At 46.0% G+C, this 22,634-nt stretch overlaps 1 protein-coding gene across 1 annotated transcript in view; it reads right to left on the bottom strand.

Annotated features, from left to right (window-relative positions):
* ILF2 (interleukin enhancer binding factor 2) overlaps window positions 1-22,634 on the bottom strand; it is a 140,267-nt gene that overhangs the window by 27,243 nt on the left and 90,390 nt on the right. Inside the window, exon 14 of the mRNA XM_044079968.1 lies at window positions 7,710-7,879. Coding sequence (XP_043935903.1) covers window positions 7,728-7,879 — 152 coding nt within the window. The 3' untranslated portion in view covers window positions 7,710-7,727. The remainder of the gene's footprint in view (window positions 1-7,709; window positions 7,880-22,634) is intronic.

Raw genomic sequence — 22,634 nt, 5'->3', positions numbered from 1 at the left:
ATATTGAGTTTTAGGGAAAGTTCCCAAAGATTCATTGCTAGTCTGCAAAGAGGGTAGGAATGGGTACCTCCTTGCTTGTTTATGTACCACACAACTGTGGTATTGTCTGTCCTTATTAGCAGGTGACCTTGATGTAGAAAAGAGCTTGAAGGCCTCAATTGCATGAATCGCTGCCAGCATTTCCTTTTGGATTATGTGCATGCGCAATTCTTTGAGACCATAGACCTTGGATGCATCTGTCCTCCATATGTGCTCCCCATCCATTGTCTGAAGCGTCTGAGGTAATGATTTGGCTGGTTACTGGTCTGCTGAAAGGCAGGCCCCTGTTTGACTGGCTTGCTTGGGCCCACCACAGGAATTCCTTTTGAAGGCATGGAATAAGTGGTATCAAAGCTTCTAGGCTGCAATTGTGCCGAGACCATAAACTCCTTGGGTACCATTGTAGTTCATATGCAGCCTTGCTTGTGGAATCAGAAGAATGCACAATGCCACGTAACCCAGGGCCTGCAGGATTTTCCTTGCAGTCAGAGTTTGTTAGATTTTTGAAGTAATCCGCTAGTTGTCTTTTTCTTCTGTGAGAAAAGCCATTTGGGTGGTTGTATCTAGTTCCGCACCCAGAAAAGTTATTCTTTGGGATGGCACAAGTCTTGACTTGTGAATGTTGACTGTGTATCCCAAGGCCTGTAGTAGGCAGATGGCACAATTCAAATGTTTTTCCAAAGTTTGCTGGCTGTCCGCTTGTATAAGGCAGTCATCCAGATACGGGTATATTTGAATCCCCTGAAGTCTGCAGTGTGCAATTACTGATGCCAGGCATTTCGTGAATACTCTGGGCACAGGGCAATGCTGAGAATTGATAATGCTCTGAACCTGCAAGAAATTGGAGGTGTCTTCTGCAACTTTGATAGGGACATGCAGGTATGCCTCCTTGAGGTCTAGAGTTACCAGCTAAGACCCCTTGCCCAGCACTGGAAGGAGTTGCTGTAGGGTCAGCATTTTGAATTTTGGCACAATGAGATAAGTATTCAGTGCGGACAAATAGAGAATAGGCCATTGTTTTTCTTTTCTTGGGACAAGGAATAGTCTGGAATAAAATCCTTGGCCTTGTTCTGCGAGAGGAACCTTTTCTATAGCTTTCATTTGCAATAGGTTGGCAATTTGTTTTAAAGCCTCTGCCCTCTGATTTGGTGGCAGGTTTGGCATCCCCTTTCTTTCTGGTAATGTATGGAAATGGAACCTGTATCCTTTGTCTATTTGCAGTGTCCATTTGTCCCTTGTAATACTGTGCCAATTTGAGAAAAAAAAAAGACAACTTTCCGCCCAAAGGTGCTTCTATTTGAGCCCTGGTCGGCGGGGTCAAGGTGAAGTCATTGAGTCTGTCCTTATGCAGTTGTTGGACCTGCACTACCTCTCTGGTTAGGAGGCTGCCATTGACGTCCTCTGTAGGAGCCTCTAGCTTGCCCTCTACCTCTGGCACGCCTGTTCTTGCCTCTTTGAAAGCGCTCTTCTGGAAAGGACCAATTCTTAGGCCAATTTCTGCTGAATCTTGGTGGTTGTACCTGGAGGAAATCTGACAGATTTTGCCTTTTCCTCAAATTTCTTTAAGACCTCTTGAGCAGTGGAGCCAAATAACTTTTGCTTTTCCAGTGAAGCATCCAGAAGCTTAGCCTTAACATGATCTGGCAGATTGTTCCTTCAGCCAGGCATGTCTACGTATGACTGCACCTGTCATTGCTGACCTACATGAAGCTTCCAATGCATCATAACCACACTGCAAGAAATGGTTACTAACCTGTTGTGAATTATGTACCAGATCCTGAAGAGACTTATGATCTAGGGGTTCAGGTGAAAAGTTTTTTCTGCAATTCATCTAACAAATACTCTTGGTACTGTATCATATGAAATTGACAATTTAAAGCCCTCAGACAGTGGAAGTGTACACTTTTTTTACCCCATCTCTCTAAAGCCCTGGACTCCCTTTCAGAGGGGAGTGGATTTTTAGCAGTGGCAGCTGCAACCCCTTTGGGACCCTGGGAAATAGTTTCAGGGTCAGCAGAGTGGGCCTTGTAAAGGAAATAAAGTCCGGGACCCTGTAGTACCTATCGGGTTTAACAGGAGCCAGAGGAAGGGTGTCAGGGGTAGTGCTAGACTCAGAATACACATGACACTTAAAACAGGAGGAATAGCCAAAGGTCTATGCTGAGGTAAATGAAGAAAGGTCCTTAATCTTTCTGGAATCTGAATTCCTGGCCCTGCCATTGGAAATGCTCTCATGGAGTGAAGTGTCTCCCAAAGGACAGCTCTTCAGGAGGGGAGGCAGAGGGAATAGATTCCTCTGCATCAGAATCCTCATAGGCCGTGAAGGCCTCCTCCTGGTAGTCTGATAGAGCAGAGCCATCAGAGGCCTCAGAGGACTGAGGTTCAGCAGACTCAACCCTGGGCCTTTTGTCTAGTGGGGGTTGAGAGCCCCTGTCCGGATGAGGCTGAGCCCCTAATTAAGGAAATAAGGTCCTCAGCCAAACTTAGTATCCGAGAACCTGTAGTGGATCCCTGAGGAATAGACTTGGGAGGCAGAGTTTTTTTTGTTGCTTAGCAGCTTTAGCCCTAGTGAAAGCTTTTATGGACATGGATGCAGGGGGCCTGGCTGCCCCACGTGCTGGAGTAGTTTTGTCTAGGGGAATGGTGTCGGTAGGTTCCTGAACACCTATTTCAGAGGGTAATTCTAAAACAGACAGAAAAGACCTCCGGGACAGAGGCTGTCAGTTGAGCGGTTTCTACGGACGGAAGTACCAAGGACTGTTTCAGCCGAGACAGACACTTGCAGCAGGCCTAGGAGCAGTTTCAGCTGAAAAAACGGTCTGCGTGTTGGTCCTTGTCCTTCCGTTTCCTGGATAAATGAGAAGTCGGAGAGTCTCAGACAGCATTTTATAAGAGAAACTAGCCCCAAAAAAATTCCTCTGCAAACTCCGACCGACGCTTAAGAGTGCGTCGATTAGAGGCGGCACAGGCAGTACAGGCAGAGACGTCGTGGTCTGGGCCTAGGCAGGGGAGGCAGTAGGAATGGAAATCCTTGAGGCATTTGTTTCCCACAAGTCAAGCAATTATTAACTAAGCATTTGATCTGACATCGGCTGAGGCAAGAAAGTCCCCAACGGGGTACTTAGCTTTTTGAAGTCTTCGGTAGCTGAAGTTACAGGAGCTGGCCGACCGGCACTTGAACTGCTTCTGCTTCGGGCACCACGCAGCAAGAAAGACCGAGGAAGATGGCATTGGCTGACATACCCCAGGTGCTCTGACGTCAGGGAAGGGGCGACAGCTGACACCAGACCCAGACTTTGGAATCCGGCCGACCGAAGGGCTGCCTGAGGCAGGACAACCCATATGTAAGGACTGCAGATGCATCCTTGAAGGACATCCAGTCTAGTTATGGAAACTAGACTGGAATCCCACACCTCAAGTGAGCAATGACTGCCATGCATTTGATGCACACTGGGGGCAGTAGTGAGACCAAAGGGCAGTGTGCAAAACTGATGGCTGGCTCCTAAGCTGGAAGTGCAGATTATCCCTGGTTGGCCTGTCCATTTGTGCGCTAGTACACATCCTGGAAATCTATTGAGTACATCCAATTGTCTTTCCCTAAAAAGACAAATATTGACTGTAGCATGACCATCTGGAATTGTCTATCTACTTTAGTCTGCAGAGATCCAAAATGGGTCTCCAGTCCCATTTTCTTTGGAATTAAGAAAGCCTTAAAGTTCCAGATCCCCTGGTCTACAGGGACTGGCTGGATGACTTAAGCAACCTTTGAATCTCTGGCTGCTTGTCCCCTGTGACTGGGTGGAATGTCCAGGATTTTTCTATGGGGGGGGCACAAAGGAATTGAGCATCCTCTGGATAAGATTGCTTTGAACTCAGCTGTGTTACTTTAAGCCAGGTGCATGGGTACAAAGAAAAGCATCCCCAGACTGCCTCCAGAGATGGACAGGCAGGCCTCCTCAGGAGCGTGGACAGAGCTTCCTAAAGAACTGGTCTGTCGCCCTGATTCTGCAGACCTCTGCCACTTGGGTAGCATCTTCCATTACCCCCTCTGCCTAGAGGGGTTTCACCACGAGTGTCCTGGAAAGCTCCTCTAGTTTTACGGAATCACATCTTCCCTCCTGACCTTTGGTGTAAGGTCTGGTAGGGGTGAAAAAACTCAAGACAGTCAGTCCTGTTCACTCCTGGTAAGCTTTTCCTTCACATTAGGTCCAAAAAAGGGACGAGCCATCAAAAGGGGTGTAAAGTCTTAAAGGGCTCCACAAAGGAACACAAGTGAATCAAGGAAGGTCTCCCAAGTCTACCCGCTGCCCTACTTGTTCCACCAGCTGTATACAAAACCAGACGCATGAGAGAGTTTACAAGAGAATTAAGGGCAGTGAGCTGGAAAGTTGCCTTCCAAGACCCCAGCAACTACTGAACCCTGTAGAGTACCTTAGTTCTTTCAGGAGATCTTTGCAAACTGAAGTGAGTTGGATCAGTGATCGGAAAAGTTGAACATGCACTTACCAGATCGGAGAGCAAAAGTTGAACTAAACATATGCTTACCATATCTGTCCAAGAGCCTAGAATCCTAATTAGGACAGACGCAGAAGTTTGATAGTTCCTTCCTGGTGGCTGCCACCACCATCATAGCAACAGGCACTCCTTTAGGCAGAAGGTCTGGGGGGGGGGTACAAATTTATTAGGCCTCCTAGGGACAGGCTCCATGGTATCCAGGGACTCCCAAGCCCCTCGAGAGATTAGCTCAATCAGCTCAAAGGGTGGGTGGAAACCCACAAGTGGAGGGCTGAGACCCAAAAAGCCTTCAGGACTTCCAGCTGCCCCCCTGCTTAAGAATTTCCAGGTTATCTGCAGAGATATCCTCGGGGGGGGGGGGGGGGGTTGTGCAGAGCCTTCTGACCAAGTCAGTAGCTGAAGTGACAGATTCCTGTGGGGAGTCTAGATGCTTCCTCTTGCAAAGTTTCTTCCTGGGATCATCTAAAGGGGCTACCTGAGGCTCAGGGTCTCTACACTTGAGGGATGTACGATGTAGAGGTAGACACCGGTGCTTTAGGGGAAGGAGCTGCTGGTTGGTGTGGTTGGAGTTGACACCATCATGGCATAAAATGCCCCTCTGTTCTGATGCAAAGAAACCTCCAGATCTGAATAGGAGATTCCCTTGGCGCCAGAACTGCAGGCTCAGAGCCAGAGGTAGGAGCCAAGGTCAACCAAGCAGAGGTTGACAGGAGAAAAAAAAAAAAAATCAGTTAACCAATCCTTCTCAGACCCGATTGGAGAGCATCAGCCCCTAGACTCTTCGGTCAGCCCTGAAGAAGTCAGGCTAGTCGGAACAGACTAGCATGCATCTGTCCTGATTGCTCCACAATCTGCTCAGACCACTCTGGCTCTGAAGCCTCGAGTCGGATCAGAACAGAAGATGGAAGAGTTTGTTTTTGTCTGTTCTGAAGTACCAGGGATCGGTCTCGACAGAAGTCTGCAGAGGGTCTACATTAGATTCTAACAGACAATGTCAAATCTGACACTGTTGACATGAGAATAGCAAAACTGCCCAACATAGAAGTAAACTGAGATCACCATTGTTCATGTCAGACAGAAGATGGAAGACAGAAGATGGAATGGATGAAGCCACAGACTAATACTGGTGACTGTAGACTGGAGATTAAGACCTATCCGTTCAGGATTTGATCTGTGCAATTTAGTCAGTTGCTCGAGTGTAAAAACTGGACAAAGACAACACCCTAGCACTAAATGAGTGGCGCATAGGAGCAGTCCTATTGGAGATGAACCTCCCCTAAACAATAAAGTAAACTGTCCGTTCTGTTATGGACAATGGCCACATTTTGGGCACTTCTTGAAACCAGATTTGGATTGCTTAACAAATTAGTAAATGCAAAACACAAATTTGCAGTACTTGAGCCTAGTCTATAAACAGGCTTGTAAGACTACCAGGCCCTAAAATTTGGACTTGGAAACTGCAATAAACCCTCTAAACCAGTTTCTCAGCACACTAAGAAATGAACACAAAAACAAACCTTGAAATACAACAGGCTTTGACCAACAGATAATGAAGACTAGGGTAGGGAAATTAAAGGCCTAAAAATACATCCAGAAACAAACTACTAGCACACACATTCAAGACTTATTTACTAGCTATAACAGGACAAGATAAAAGAACTTATTCACTACAATGTGTGTCTTTCGGCTTTTCCTTGTTAGGGGTTACCACAGCGGAACTCCGGTCTGCTAACTATTGGCAGTAGATTTTTTTTGTGCTGAGTTTGCCAGCCCTGACGCACAACCTTCAACGAAGGTACGCCCATTCACAGAAGTCTCCACACAGAAGACACTAGCTGAGAATCTAACGGCATGTCTTGCTGTGAAGAGAACGCTACCACACTTACACTACAATAACCAATCTAAAACAAAAGTAAATATTCAATACCAAATATAAAAGTTTGACTGGCCAGAGCTTAGTGAAGCACCCCTAATCTGTTGCAACAGCAAATGAGATCAGAGGATAGCACCATGGGAAAGGGAATAGGCCTTGAGCTGGTTGAAGACAAAAGCTTTTGTTATCTGGCAGAGTCAGAGCGGAGGACTGGCTCCGAACCCATCTGTAAGAATGAAACATTGAGACAAAACTTCACATAAGGGGTTGTCCTGAAGTCCATTGAGGGCGAAAACGCAGTTCTGTTAAGAGCATTCATATGGATGTCATTTGTTCTGTTAGTGACTTGACAGTTTCTACAATAAAGGATTTGGCTCTGGTGCTTTGCCTCATCACACGTGTTCCTTTTGGAGTTTGGGTCTTATTAAATGCTCATTTCTTCACTTTTCAGATCTGGAAGAGAACATAGCTGGCTACGATTACCTCTAATCCAAGAGGCCCAAGGGAGGAAACCAAGGTGACAGAGCAGAGATTCTGGAGACTTAGCCCAAAGCCAGAGGAATAATGTCCAATTGTACCTGCAAGGATGAGTTTTTCAGCTGCTCCATATCAATGCTTTAGACTGTCCAACATCTATGACCAAGCAGACAAAGCCATTGACGAGGGCTTGAAGCCTTGTATGGATGGAAGAGAGATCCACTGTTCAGGGCCAAACTGGAAAAGATCTGCCCCAGGAAGGGGAGGACTCCAGGAAAAACTAAGTTGGATGGAAGGAGAGAAAATGGGAACACCCACCCCCCCCAAGGGAGCACCCTTGACCAAAAGAGGGCTGGGGAAGCTGACCGCTAGAGGGATGCAGGCACAAAACCTTGACTCTGGTATTCGGACCGACTGCTACCACAGCATGGATAACCCAATGACTGCAGCAGTGAGAAATTATCTAAACAAGCTACCTAACCTACCAAAAACCTAGCTATACTAAAATCCTATACAGTGGTGGGATGGGACAAATCTCAAATGAATGCTATATAAAAAGGACACATTCCCAATGCAGCCACAACTGAACTAGTCCGGAACAGCAGCAAACTAGATCTGGTGTAGTCTTAGTGAAGTGAGATTTTGGGTAGGGGAAGTGCAGCCTGGCAAGACAAGTATAAAATGGCCAGCCTGTGATTTAGAGTCAGAGCCAATAACCTGCAGGTTGAAGCCAGATGAAGACATTTGATCATAGGTCTGACTTATTAGTGAAACTTCTATAGGCTGTGCTAAAACAGAATCTTACCAGGTGGTGTGTTTAGACTTATTCAGTGGTCTCCATGCTCTCTTCCTCCTCTTCTGCAGCTTCTTCCAAGTTTTCTTCTTCATCTCCCTTCTTTTCTGGAGGTTTCTCATAGGCCTTCTCTGAAGGAGTTACAATCACGCTATCCCAAGTAGACATTTCTGAAGCAATATCTAAAATTAGAAAACAAGTCTTATTACAAACTACAAAAGTATTTAAATATCTAAATATTAGGCAGAGCCTGTAGCTATGCCAAAATGCTCACTGCAAAGTGCTGTTCTGACTATATGTTTGAACAAATTTATTGCAATACTGAACTGACAGAGCTTTACATTGGTGTAAAACATGAGAATCATAGCACAGCCCTGCAAAACTCCGGAGGTGAACAAATGCCTGAAAAGGGCGTTAAGAACTTAAGTACAGTACTCCAGTAATTGTAGCCAGGAGCATTACGGATCCCATGCTCACTTAACTACCAATATGCTGCAGCAAGGAAGATATACAGCCTAACTTCCAAAGCTCAGTAAACTTTCACCATTTGTGCAGATGTCCTTCTAAGCTACACATTAGGTTAGCAACTAGGATAGCCCCTGGCCAGTACCCTCCAAACCCTAGGCCAGACGCACTCACCATTTCTAGTAGTTACCAAGAGGGACCTAAAAAAAGGAGCAATGCTGGGAAACAGAATAAACAGGCTGCCCTAGTGTAACCCATAGCTTAAAGGGGGATGGAGGGAAAGACTAGTGCAGTGGCAAAGACTTTCACATCTACACTTACAACTATGCTCACACCATTTCACTGCTCCTTGGGAGGATTCCCAAAACTGAGGTTGGGAGCCATCACTGCAGAGGTGTAGGTCTAGAAAAAGGGACTAGTAGTGCTTGCTAAAGGTATGACCAGAGTACTAGGTGGCTTCGGCAAATATTCCCCCTGACAAAGGCAGCTGTAGCTTTAATGTGCCCCAATATGCTGTGGCACCAGTCTTCCATGGTTTGTAGCAAAATGATGCAGTTAGACATCCATGTGGAAAGCATAACTGGCAAACCCGATTAGATGCAAAGGCCAAAAAACAGACTTCCTGAAATGCCTTGTCCAATACTGGAGTTGCCAGTGTCGTGCGAAGATTACTCTCCCTTGTGTAGGTTCAGGAAAACAGGGAGATTTATAGCTTGATTTAAAGATCTCAGAGACCTTTTTGGCATAGAGAATGGGTTGGTTTTCAAAGGCAGTGGCTGAAGACTGAAAAGGTTCTCTACACAAGAGCTTGCGACCCAAATTCTCCTAGCCGAGGTGATCGCCACCAAGAATGCAGTTAGTAAGCATCTCCAAAACAAAGATAAGGTACCTGCATGGAGCAGGTATTTTACGGGTCTGAGGTAAAAAACGCTCATAACTGTTCTGTCAGAAAACAGACTATGCTGATTTGGGAAGACGGGCAGATATGGCAGAGGCATGCACTTAGGAGAAATAATCTTTTGCAAAGAGCTCAATCATTTGTGTAGGATTCAGCAGTCTAACTATATTGCCCATCTGCATGGGTGTCATGAAGTTCGCCACTTCTGTCTTAAGCATGAAGTTGGCTATGCAGAAATTTTTTTTTTTTAGTGGTTTACTTAATGGCAGGTGGGATGAGAATATCTAGGGCGATTAGCTTATGGTCGGATCTGACCAAGGAGTTTACTTCAGGTGTGGAACACCGGTCACTCATGTTGGCAATGACTAGGTCTAGGATACTGTTGACCCTGATGGTGTACAAGTTGATCCAGGGCACTGGAATTAATGAATTCCAAAAAGTGAGTGAAGGAGTTGGTACAAGAGTAGTTCCCAGTTAATGGTGGGGTAGTTTAAAATCGCCCATTAGGGTGTTCGGTTGAACCCTAATATTTTCCAGTACATCAAAGAGTGGGAATCCTGAGGCATGGTGGGCAATCTGTAGCAAGCTACAATTTGCAGTTTTGCCCAGAGTTAGTTGCACTTTGACAACCTCAGATGCATTATGCTGCACACCTAGCCTGGAGATGGATAGCCTTAATGAATATGGACACCTCCACCTTTGTTCTGGTCCAGGTTAGATGGCCAAAAGTGTGGTACGAGTTGTAGCCTGGTTTTCCAATTTAAGGAGCGTCTCGAGTGAGTGCATTTTTGAGATGCAGACTTCTAGCATTGAGCAGCACTACCCTATGGTTATGGTAAGATTACTCTGTCGTATTCCCATGTTGCAGTATTCACAACCTCTGGGTAAGTGGCAAAGCTCAGAATTTTTCCAAGACTTATGCAGGATTGCCCCCCTGCTCTAGACCTGGAAATAAAATCCACTAGTGTTTGAAGGTATGGACAGATGTCCAGGTAGCTGCCTCAAATAGAAGCAATGTCCACCCTTTGAAGGCTGTTCCAGATGAGGCCATGGCTCCAATGGGGTGGGCTTTAATTTGAGGTTAGCCACTTGCCATGGTAGAAGTAAAAGGAGATGGGCCCTGGAAGTCCAGGCATAAGTGTTTTGCCACTGCTTTTCCCAGGGCTCTGGTGTGTGAAAGGAGAAACAATTGCTCTGATTTCCTAATGGACATGGTCTTGTCAAGGTAGAATCTTTGCTTGTGAAAGTAGAATCTTTGCTTGTGATCAAGGGAATGGTGGTCCCTGAACCGTGCAAGTCTCCTAATGACAGATCTTGACGCTGCTGCCCTACTTGAGGCTTCTAGGGCATCCTATCCAAAGTGTAATGAGTGTTTGGCCAAGTACAGTAGTAAATCAGTTGACTCTTTCGAACTAGCATTCAGGAAAGGTAGAAATCTTGCTTTAATAGTTCCAAAGTGTGTTTATGTATACATGACAGTTGCCAAGGTTGCAGAGGTATATACTTTTACTCCATCTGTCCAGAGCTCTGGAATCCTTGTCAGAAGGAATAGGATTCCTTGCAGAACTAGCCTTTGCTCCTTTTGGCCCCCGTGTAATGACCTCTGGGTCTGCAGGACTTCTGTACAGATATTTGAGAATCCGGTACTCTGTCAGGTTTACTGGGAGCAGGAGGGAGGGCGTCAGGAACTAAGCTGGATTCAATAGACATCCACCACCTCTAAGATAAGGGGAATGGACAAGGGTCTGCACTGGGGCAGGTCTAGAAACTCAAGTCCTGGGATTCCCAGTGGGAATGTTACCCGAAGGTGAAGGGTTTCAAAGGAAAGATCTTCTGGTGGGGAGGCAGAAGGAATGTAATCCTCTGCATCCTCAGAGGTTATTCCTCTTCAAAGTCTGAAAAATCAGATCTCCGAATCCAGTTGTCAGTATTTCAGGAGAAGTCTTCCTTATGTGGTCTGACTACCCCTGATACGGGAGATAAGCCCACCATTCTAAACATCTGGGCTTGGGGTGGTGGAGCTGGAGTATGATGGAGGCTAAAGGTAGATTTTCTAAGAGTGGCCTTGCTTCTAGGCCTAACAGTATTCAAACTCAAACTGTAGTAGGATGAAGACTGCTGTTTGTCTAGATTCAGTAGTGCAAAAAGCCTCCTCTGAAGCCAGTGTCTGCGGACCAGAGGCAGAGACAACCAAAGCCTCTGAAGAGGACTTCTGCAGCATACTGGACTCCGAAAGGGTACCATGCTGCGGTGGTACAGCGGTAACAGTTACCCACAGCAAGAGGTTCTCCAGTTAGATTCTCTGCTTGGGAGTGCCCTGTGTGGAGTCTGCATGTCCTCCCTGCGGTTGGGTAGCATTCAAAAGATATGCGTGCATAAATGGGCGTGCCTTCATTGAAGGTTGGGCATCAAGCTGGCACCTTGGCATTTTGTAAAAAATCGAATGCCAATCATTAGCGGACCAAAGTTCCGCTGTGGTGACCCCTTACTGGGAAAAAGCTGAGACAAACATTGGACTCCGAAAGGGTCTAGGGAGAGGCCTGCAAAGGTATCTTATCTGGCATCAGGGGCTACAGAGAACAGAGCTTAGCACCAGAGTTGTAGGAAGGCTTAGCCTTGTGGGTGTTTTTTTGGAAAGTCTACGGGATTGTTGGTTCAGACGCCATTTCAGAATGCGAAAACAGAAGACAAAAATGCCAGCCTACAATAAGAGCTCTACGAACAGTTATGGGGTTAAAGGACAACGGGATATTTGTTCTTGCTCAACATTCCAGCACCTTTCGCCCTACAACCTGATCCTGCTTTAGGAAATGTGCAATGCAGCTAAAGAAATTAAACTGTTTTTTCTCCTAAACCACAACTCTGTTCCGTACTATTTTGCTAACACTTAAGCAAGTCATCACAATGTAGAAAAGCTTGCAGCAGTCTCAAACCCCAACATCAAAACTGCTACAAACCAGCAGTAGTCTAAGATCCTGCCCCCCAAACTGACATCAGCACTACCATTTTGCTTGCAATTAAAAATAAGCAATGACTCACCCCTATTGTGATGTCAGAGCTCAGCTGTCCATCCCTACCAGTCTGCAAAACATTGTGGAACCTCCATTTTGTTGCTATTGCAACACGTGGGTTACTTTGCATCAGACTACTTGCAAGCTTAGTTTCTTCTTCTGCATTCCCTTGCTTTGAGAAGGTACGTTTTAAAATGTATTTGTCCTATATTTATTGGAGTTAAATATGTGCTCCACTGGCTCTAAACTGTACTGACTTCGCAAAACGGCTAGAGTCTTTAGTCAGACAGTTTTCTATTAATTGTACTTTCTAGCAAATCAGTGGCAAACATTTAACGTCTGTAGTTAGAAACTGCTGAGGATGTGTATATTCGGTAATTGCTGGCTAATGCAGCAAATTTGTAAGTTAACTAGAAGTCTAAACAGAGGCACTCCTAAAAATGGAGAACATGGATATCGGTGCAGTAACTGAGACCTGGCAAGGCTCCAGAGAGCACCCCTGCAATACCAGACTACAATTCTTACCACACTTTTCGGCCACAAAACCAACACCGAAACACAAGGTGGAAGTGTCCATATTCACACCTCCAGGCTAGTTGCCAACACAATGCATCTGAAACTTTCCAGGTGCAACAGACTGAAATCCAAAATATAGCTTGCTACAGATCCCCCACCATACCCCAAGATTCTCACTACACCTTTCTAAACATACTGGAAAATATTAAGATACAACCAAACACCCTAATACTGGGTGATTTCAACTACCTTGCCATTAACTGGCAAAACTACTTCGGTACGAACTCCTTTTCCCAACGGTTCTTGGAATTCAAATTCCAACACCCTGGATCAACTAATCCATTGTCCCAGCAGGGGCTCCAATATCCTAGACCTGGTCATTACCAACATGGGAGATAGATGCTCCACACCAGTGGTCACCCTCATTGGTTAAGTCTGACAATAAGCAATCACCCTCGACATCCACATCCCACCCTCCAGCAAGGAAGTCTCCTTAAGCTTCTCCAAAGTCAACTACATGCTACTGAAGTCAGAAGTGACAAGCTTCACGACACCCACGCAGATGGGATCTGGAAGTTAGATTGCAGAATCCTACACTGTACGAGCAAATTCACTCGTGCATGAATCGTGCCATCCCAAATAGAATAAAGATTCTCTTCTCCAAAAAGAGAAGACAATCTGGTGGTCCCCCTGCTATAAACAATCTATGCAACAGAAGGAAGAAAGTGTTGCAGAAGAAAATCCCAGGATGCAAAAAACCCAGCCTCAGTAAGAAGCTGATATCCCTCAAAATTCTCAAAAGCTAGTTACGAAAAAAATTGCCAAAGATTCCAAAGACAACCACAAGGCATTCTACAGTTGTCAAGAATCTAAATGGCAATGCTCAGACCTGCTCTGAGCTACAACAGAATGGCATTAAATATACTGATCCCAAGGATATTGGAAATATCCTGGGAGATCGATTTAGTGCCAACTTCACCCCCTAAAGGGCCCATCTCAATACCAAAAGATTGCCAAATTCCAGTAATCACGACCACACAAATAGAAACTGCACTCTCCAAAACTAAGAATACAGCATCCACGGGACCAGAAGACTTCCCAGGCTGTGTACTACATGAACTACAAAAAGAATTGGCACCTCACTAAGTGTCATGTTTAATCATAGCCTCACCTCAGGCTTCGTGCCCAACGAGTGGTGCACAGCTAGTTACCCCACTCCACAAGGGAGGCTCCACCTTTGATCCCAGGAACTACAGTCCCAGACAAGCCTGATCTGCAAGGGCATGGAACGCATTATCATGGAACTTATAAACAGACATTTGCAACCTTCAAACACTGGACCCCACCCAGTTTGGGTTTGTGAAGGGTGGATCTAGTCTCCTGAATCAGACTGGCTTCTTTGAATCAGGTCTCCAGAGCTGTGGACGAGAGTAAGGCAGTCCACAAAGCCCATCTGGACCTTGCCAAGGCCTTTGACACCATCCCGCACTCTGGAACCATAGATAAACTTACTAAGCTGGCCATAAATCCCTACATCACTCGATGGGTTGCCAACTGGCTTACTGAGAATCCAGACTGTAAAAGTAGCAGACTCCAAATCCAGCTCCAGACAAGTGGAGTATCTTGGGGTTCAGTCCTGGGACCACTCTTGTTTGGCATCTACTTCTCTGAAATACAGACCAACACTAAGGGACTCTGGCTAACAAAGTTTGCAGATGACTGCAAACTGGGAGCAATCATTGAATCCCCAAATGTGGACATTCTACAAAAGGGCCTTACAGAAACAGACGCCTGGTGCCAGAGCCATGGGCTCAAGCATAATGCCAAGAAATTTATCCCCTTTGGAAAAAAACATGTACCCATGAATTACCACATAGGTGGTAGGACACTAATCGAAAGTGTGATGAGAGACTTGGGGACAGGTGGATAGTGGTCTCAATTTCGATAACCACATCGCAACAGTCAGGAAATCCTGTGGCACACTCACCAAGGGCTTTTCATCCAGAAAAAAAATTTGTCCCACTGTAGAACCATTTGGTATGTACCTCATCTGCAACAGCTTGAAAGGCCACAAAAATACCTCACTAAAAGAATCACAGGCCTAAAGCAGATGCCATATGCTGACAGTAAAAACTCCAGCTATACTCTGTGGCTAGGCTTGCATAGGCCCTACAGCCTATAGCCTAGTACCAGCCTATGAACCTATGGAAATATATTAACTGTCCACACTTGGGTGTTTTTATCCAGACCTGTTGCTCTAGAGTTGGTCATTTGTCTGCTTTATTGATCTATATAGGTTTTTTTTTTTTTTTTTTTTTTTTTTACTGTGTGCCCCTGCTGGTCTACCTCACACCATGTGTTTTAATACGTACGATTCTCAATTCCATTAGTTTGTTCCATTTGAGTTTTTTTTTTTGAAAAAAGAAATGCGGAAATGTGGAAAAGCACATGGTACAAGTTCACCATGCAACAGAAAACTGTACTTTGTCTGGAAAAAGCAGTGTACTTGACAGTGCATTCGGTTTCTGAATTCATTGCTTGCCATCTCCACAATGGTAATAATGTTTTTGGCCAGCTGTTACCTGCTTGTACCTCTAAACTGTACTGATTCTGGCAGAATTTTTGTTTTCCAATTCTTTTGTCGGATTACATGCATAAGGCAATTGTTGATGCCTGAAGCAAGAGGAACAGTTTTTAGTTTGTCTGCATGGCCGTTGCTAACTGAATGGCGATGTAAAATGTATTCTGTATAACATAACAGTATGAGCAATGTATAAAAACTGGCGTTCCTGAGGGCTGTTTGGTGCCCGTTTTTTTTTACTGTTCTGCAGATTCAAGAGGTTTAGACGTTTTACATTTGTGATGCACACATTTTTACATGCACATTCTCTCTTTTGCAATGTGCACACTCTCTTTTGCAATGTGCACACTCTCTTTTGCAATGTGCAATGCCCCAGATGCCAGTCAACTCGCTCAGAGCAGTATGGCACAAATAGTCTAGGAGAAAGGTTCCCACTCTGGCCAGGCGGCTTAAATTAGTTAAATGTCTAAAAAGTAAATAAAATGAACTGAAAGGTAGGCGTGACGAATTTAAAATAGATTTGTTTGTATCAGAGAGTAAGTATGTGTGTATATGAAAGCAAGAACACCTGTGTATGTAACTTGTGCACAGATTAAAGATCTTACTCAAGTGAACATTCAAAGATAAGGGTGCATTGTGCAAATGTTCCTGCTCTTAATCATGTTGAGTGTTTTGTCTAGTGCATGTGAATGTTTAAAACTTGAAGGAAAATTTTCAGACAGGCTGTTATAACAAGTTGATCAGCTTCCCGTTCCAGCTGAAGTAGCATTTGTCAAATGAGCAGGAGAGGTAGTGTGGGGCTAACCACTTACAACTTATAAAAGGAAAGCTGACTGGTCTGTCATATGGTCACCACAAAAACTGATGTGGCAGCAGGAATATGGACCAAGCGATCTGTATGCACTAGCCCTCAGAAAAAAAAGAGCCCCAGTCTGAGCCAGTCCTAGAAGGGCATAGCCTGTCCCGAGTCACCCAGGAGAGCAAGTGCAACCTGACAGGAGGGGAAGGAATACTGCAAGAAAATGGCATCCATGGCAATGGTAAGATTTACACAACTTTTGTTACTTTACTCCAATGCAACAGTATTCTACATGTGGGAGAGTGCCAAAGCTCACTGTGGATTGGCTGGTGACCTAGAAGTTTCCAGGATTCCATGTAGGATAGCCCTGGTAAACCCCCATCATGGCTCTGGAGATATGGTCCAGCTTGTAGTGCTTGGTGTGCACAGAGGACCATGTAGCTGCCACAGGTCTGGCATTGGTGTTTAGCCCCTTAAAGGTAGCTCCAGAATAGGCCATTGCTCTGGTTGATTGGGCTTAGACATTGCCCTGCAAGGTCTTCTCATGGTGTAGGTAGCAGAAAGAAATGGCACTGGAGATCCAGGCGAAATGGTCTGTTTGGACAGTCTCCTTCCACCCCAGAGCTCTGGTCCGATTTTCTAATGGGCTTTGTTTTATGTAACCCAAGCAAGACGTTATGTACTCACCATAACGTTAGATGTAGTCCCATCTTGCCTCACATTCTTACCCATGGGTTCGGAGCCGAACCTCTGCTCAGACTCTGCCGTACTCTAGCTCGAAGTCTTCAATTAGCTTGTGGCCAAGAGGTGACCCATGCTGCAACACGCCTATCCCCAGACCTTGCTTGCAGCGAGCTCACACAAACATGGGGAAGAACCAACTCAAGAGTGCTGAAAACAGACTACCTCTAGGTCCTCCAGGAAGGAGGGTTAGTAAGATTGTGGCGAGATGGGACTATAAATCTAACGTTACACTGAACTTCTTGATGCATGTAGTCAAATCTCATCTACCAGTGGGACAGCATCCCTAGCACCCAGACTTTGGGTGGCTCACTGGAAAATACTCCTGAGCACTGTGGAACCAAATTAGGATATGCCCCTATCCAATTTGTAGTGACTAAGGTGTGAGGAGATGCCCAAGTAGCTGCAGTGCAATTATCCATAGACATCCTAGCCTGAAAGGCAGTAGAAGTAACATGTAGAATGAGCCTTTAAAGGGTAATTCCTTGCCATTTGAAGTATAGATTTCAAGTCCCGAGTCTATGGTCTGAAAATAAACAGTTAAGATTTCCTAACCTCTTTTGTTCCATGTAAAGAAAAACGCAAATGTCTGTGGACATCTGGCTGATGAAACAAATTCTGCCTTGTTAGAGAATTCAGGGAAAAAACACAGGCAGCTCGGACTGGTTGAGGTTGACCACTGAAGCAACCTTAGGCATAAAAGGATTAGGTCTTAGCAAAATCCTATCCTTGTGAAATATTAAGTAAGGGGGCCGAACAGATAAAGCTTGGGAGTAGAGACCCACCTAGCCAAAGTGATGGCCATCAAAGACAAGTCTTCCAAGACAAAAATTTAATGTCACAGGTTGCTGTCTGCTCAAAAGGAGGCGAGGTAAGCTGCTACAACACAAAATTTAGGTCCCATGGCATCAAAGACTGGAGGTCGAAGCAGCATAGTCCCTTTCAGGAAAGCCCTACAAGTCTGTGTGCCATTAGATTGGGTTCATTAGCAACATGAAAAGTATAAATGGTGCCAACTCCACTGATGGTTGCCGCAGCTGATCCCTGGCTAAACAGTTGAGAAATAAACTGAAACTGATATGGGAGCTGTACAGGATCAATCTGCCTTTCATGAGCCCAAATAGAGAATCTATTCCACTTACTGGAATAAATCTTCCTAGTAAAAGGCTTGTGGGAGGAATATGAACCACCTCCGGTGAAATCATGAAGCCTGACTAGAGGTGGAATTGGAGCAGCCATGCTGTCAACCTGAGGGTCTGAATGGAGAGGTGGAACTGCTGACTGAGTCAGATCTGGCTCTGGGTCCAGAATTCGAATTCAGAGATAGTCCATTAGATAAGGGTGAAGAAAAGTAAAACCAGATCCGACTAGGCCAGTGTGGTGAAATCAGTATTTTGCTTCCACAAGGACTGTGCTTTCTGAATAACCTTAGTTATCAGGGGAATTAAAGGGAAGGCAGAAAAGACCGGAGGGCCAATAGTCCCTGGGTGCCTCCCCCTTCGGGGGAATAAGGGTGAAGTAGCTGCTGCATTTGGCATGGAGGGGGCTGGGCAAATAGATCACAGCAATATCTGTTCCGCCACTTGTTTGCTCAGGGACTACTCATGAGGCATCAGAACAGCTCTGCTCAGCCTGTCGGCAATCACATTGGACTTCCACAGTATGTGCATTGCCACTAGAAAGCACCAAGAAGATACTGCCCACTGCCAAACTAAGTGCCTCACTGCAAAGGGGATATGACCTGGTGCCGCTCTACAATGGGGATACGACCTGGTTCCTCCCAGTTTGTTCAGGTACCAGACCACTGGTTCCTCCCAGTTTGTTCAGGTACCAGACCACTGACATGTTTAAGTGGATTGCAATTGTCCCATGAGGAAGAAAGCTTTGAAATGCTTGCAACGCTAATAGCACTGCTCTCATCTCCAAGACATTGATTTGCAAATTGATCTAGTGTTCCTGCCATGTGCCTTGGATTGTCCTGCCAAGATAATGCACCCCCCCCCCACCTGATCTGGGAGGCATCTGTGGTCAGAGGCAATCTGAGAAGGAACGAAAGGCATACCCACGTTGAGATTGCTGGTCTGAAGCCACCAGTGCAGATCCTGCGTGTACCCGTCTGTTATTACAATAACATGGGAGAGCAGGAGATGCTGAAGAGACCATTGGGCAAAAAGTAGCCACTGAAGAAGCCTCATGTAGTCTTGCACGAGGAACTACCATAACCGTGGCAGCCATGGTCCCCAACAACTTGACCACTTGCCTGGACCTTCAGTGGTAAACTGTAGACCTGCTGCTGTAACTCCTGAATGCTCTCTTCTGGCAGGAAAACTCATGAGCAGTGTAATTCGGCACCAAAAAAGTAACATGCTGCAAGGGCAACAATGCAGACTTTTCCCCAATTCAAGGTAATTCCCAGACTTTGGCACAAAGCAATAGTGGCGTTCCTGGTCTGTAGCAGTAGATGCCTGGTGGTGGCACAGGAGCTACGGAAACACTTGGAATCCCAAATGTCTCAAGTGAGCTGTTACCACTGCCATGCACTTTGTGAACACCCTGGGGGCTGTGGTGAGACCAAACAGCAGGGCACAACTGAAAATGACTGGCTCCCAGCCAGAAGCATAGGTGACTTCTGGATGCCCTGTCCATTTTTATACAGTAGTAAGCATCCTTTGGGTCGATGGAGCACATCCACACATCTTTCCCTAACAATGGGAGATTTGACTACATGACCATACAAAACTTGGACTTCTCTACATGAGGGTAGAAACAGCTGAGATCCAAAATGTGTCTCTGGTCCCCTGTTCTTTACGGCACCAAAAAGAAAGTCCCTAATCCTACTTTGAGGGAACAGGCTGGATGGCTCCTTTTTAACAGCAACTTTTGAACTTCTGCAGAATCCCTTTGACTGGGAACGTCTGGTATTCTTGTTTGGAGGTGGATATAACCTCTGGAGATCATCTCCAATACCTACTAGTCTTGGGTGATCTTGCCAGGCTTCTGGGTAGAAAAATGCAACCCCCGACTGGCTCCAGAGACTGAGTCGGGCCTCCTCTCAGGAGCGCTAGTAGGGAGAACCACGAAAGGAATCTGTCCGCTTGGTTACATGGGCCTCCTCTGCCTCTAGGGCAGCATCTACCTGAATTTCCACCCCCTCCTCTGCTTCTGGAGGGTGAATCACTGCATTGTGGAAAAACCTCTGCGATTTTCTGAACCACATTTTCCCACCTTCTGGCCCTTGAGACAAGGTCTAGAAGGCATGGAAAAACTGACTGCCGCGGCAGGCAGGGTTTTCCCTCCTGCTCACACCTAGCGAGTGTATCCTTCACCTCGGTTCCAAATAAGGATGAACAGTTAAAGGGTGCGTAGAAGATGGATGTGAAAGCCTCTGCGAAGTTACACCGGTGCATCCAGGAGCTGCGCAAGAGATCAGCCTCATGGAGTAGGTAATAGAATTTAGGGTAGACATCTGAGCATTGCTTTGAGCCACATCAGAAACGTTACCCTGTAGAGAAACTCCAACTCCATTTAGCTGCTCTCTGGAGCTGTATAAAATGCAATATAGTTCAGTGTAAAGGCTGACTCCTTGTTAGGGGGGTGGACGGTAGATGAAGTTTTTGCAAGTTCCTTCTTGGTGGCTGCTGCCACCAACATGGTATCTACTGGAACAGGTTTTATAAGAAATTTTCAGGGGGAGCAGACAAAAACTTGCGCCTCCTAGGAACTGGCTCCAGTGTCTGGAGTTTCCCACAACTTTCAACAAATGAGGTCCAGGAGCTGGAACGGGGGGAGAAACCCAAGAAGCGATGGGTTGGGACCCAAAGGCCTACAGACTCCTCAGAAGGGGCTTTAGATGGCTAGTCGCCTCAGTATTTCCAAGATATCTGAAAAAGTCAGAAGACAACTTGGGGGACCCCCTGCCTCCTACATGTCAGTGTCAGATGTTGACTCATCTTGGGAGTCTGTGCTTCCTCTTGCACACTCTGGGTGGCTCCTTGGGTAAAAAAAGTCCAGGGAGGCCTCAAAGCTGGGGACCACTTATGGAGATATCCCGAGGCCTTAGGTCTCTGCTGTCCCTAGACAGAGGGTAATCTGATACAGATATCAGTGCTGGAGGGAAGTGTCGGTGCCGTAAGATACAGCTGAACCTGGCCAGCACACTGACCTCGAAAGCCGATCCCCCTGGCTCTGAAGGTTGACTAACTGCAGAAGACACCCTTTGAGCAGAGGAAATAAGGTCCTAAGCAGATGGGTCCACACTTACGAGCCAAAACGCTGAGAGGAAGGGCTCCGAGCCAAAAATCGACCCGATACCTCCCTTGGCTCAGACCAGCAAACTGAATCCTGGACCCCATGGACCAGCTCAGAGCAGGGATCGGAGAAGATATGCCAGAAGGGCTACTGGAACAGAGGCATCTGACAGCTCTGGCTCTTAAGGTCAGGAGGAGGAACAGCCAAAGATTAAGGGAGGATGGGCTCTGGAGCAGACTGGGCCAGAGCCGAAAGCAATTTAACCAGCACCAATGACTAAAGCAGTTTCCTCACCACTATAGACAGTCATCGGAAAGGGTCCCAGAGGACCTAGGTAGGGGATCTGGATCTCCTTTAGAGGGAGACTGTCTCAAGAAACTGGTCGAAAAACTGGAGACCGGCTCTGAACTGACAAATCTGTCACTGGCTCCCAATAAACTACGAGCTGATGTCGACAAAGCACCGTCAGCCCTGAAGCCAGTGGAGCCAAAGAAGCAACTGTAATTCTAATGATTTTCTCCGGTGACTCAGAGCAGGAGAGTTTTAAGTTATGTCGGTCTGTGTAGTTTGGAAGGAGGGGACCTGGAAGACCTCCAAATCCTCTTCAAGGAAGCCATTAGCAATCCCCTTAACATTAGTTTGTTCTTCCTCTTGCAGCATGCGAGGGCTGAAAGCGTGACAGAAGCAGATTCCTGTAAAAGAATAGCACCCAAGCAATACACTCACACAAGAGTGCCCATCCAAAGACCTCTTGTCGTTACACTTGACAAAAGCCTGAAGGCCTGTGCTCTCTAGAATCCTTATACATGTTAAAGGCAAGAACACAGGAGAAAACAGCAGGGACATCTTCACCACAGAAACCAAACAGAGCGTGGGAAAGTAGAGCCTCAAATTTAAATGGCCTAAAGACCACGGGAGAGAGACCACCTATGAACCTATGAGAACACCAAGGGAAACTGGATACCAAGAAAAGTTCAACTGAACCAGTCAGAAGCAAAACACTAACTATAAAAACAGCTTTTGGAGCTACCAAGTTGAAAAAGTAGAAAAATTGTACTTGTCACGGCCAAGTGAGAGATCACGTTCGAGCAGCAAACTAGATCTGGGGATAGGTGCATTGCAGCATGGGATACCTCAGCCACAAGCCAATTGAAGACTGAGCTAGAGTATGGCCAAGTCTGAGTAGAGGGTCAGCTCAGAACCCTTGGGTAAAAATGTAGGAGGGATTGAACTACATAAGTTGTCTGTGGAATCTAGGGAAGTACTCTATCCCCTTACAGGTTGGGGAAAAAGGTAGGCAGGTGAATGGCCTGGTTCAGGAACAGGTCATTCACAACTTTGGGTGTGAAGGATTGGTTAGTCCAGAGTCAACCTGTCAAGGTGGAGACCAAGAAGGGTCTCTTGCAGCTTTGAAACCCTTCAGGCTGAGGTCAGAGTTACCGAAGTGTTCCATGTGCAAAATCTTATGGGGGCTTTTGTCTGCTGGCTCAAAGGGATTAGGGTGAGTCAAGGTCTCCAGGAGGAGGGGACGGTTTCCTGGGTGGTCTAAGTGTATAAGTGGTAGACAGGCAGAGATTGCAAACAAATGTGCTTTTAGGGATGAGTAGACCAGTCCTGTCTGCCTAAGTTCACACAGGTAAGACAGGATAAGAGGAATGTCACTTTCCAGCAGGTCCAG

This window comes from Protopterus annectens, chromosome 8.part0, assembly GCF_019279795.1.
Source record: "Protopterus annectens isolate FY-2018-M chromosome 8.part0, PAN1.0, whole genome shotgun sequence".
NCBI lineage: Eukaryota > Metazoa > Chordata > Ceratodontiformes > Protopteridae > Protopterus > Protopterus annectens.
This window is presented reverse-complemented; position numbering and strand designations above follow the sequence as displayed.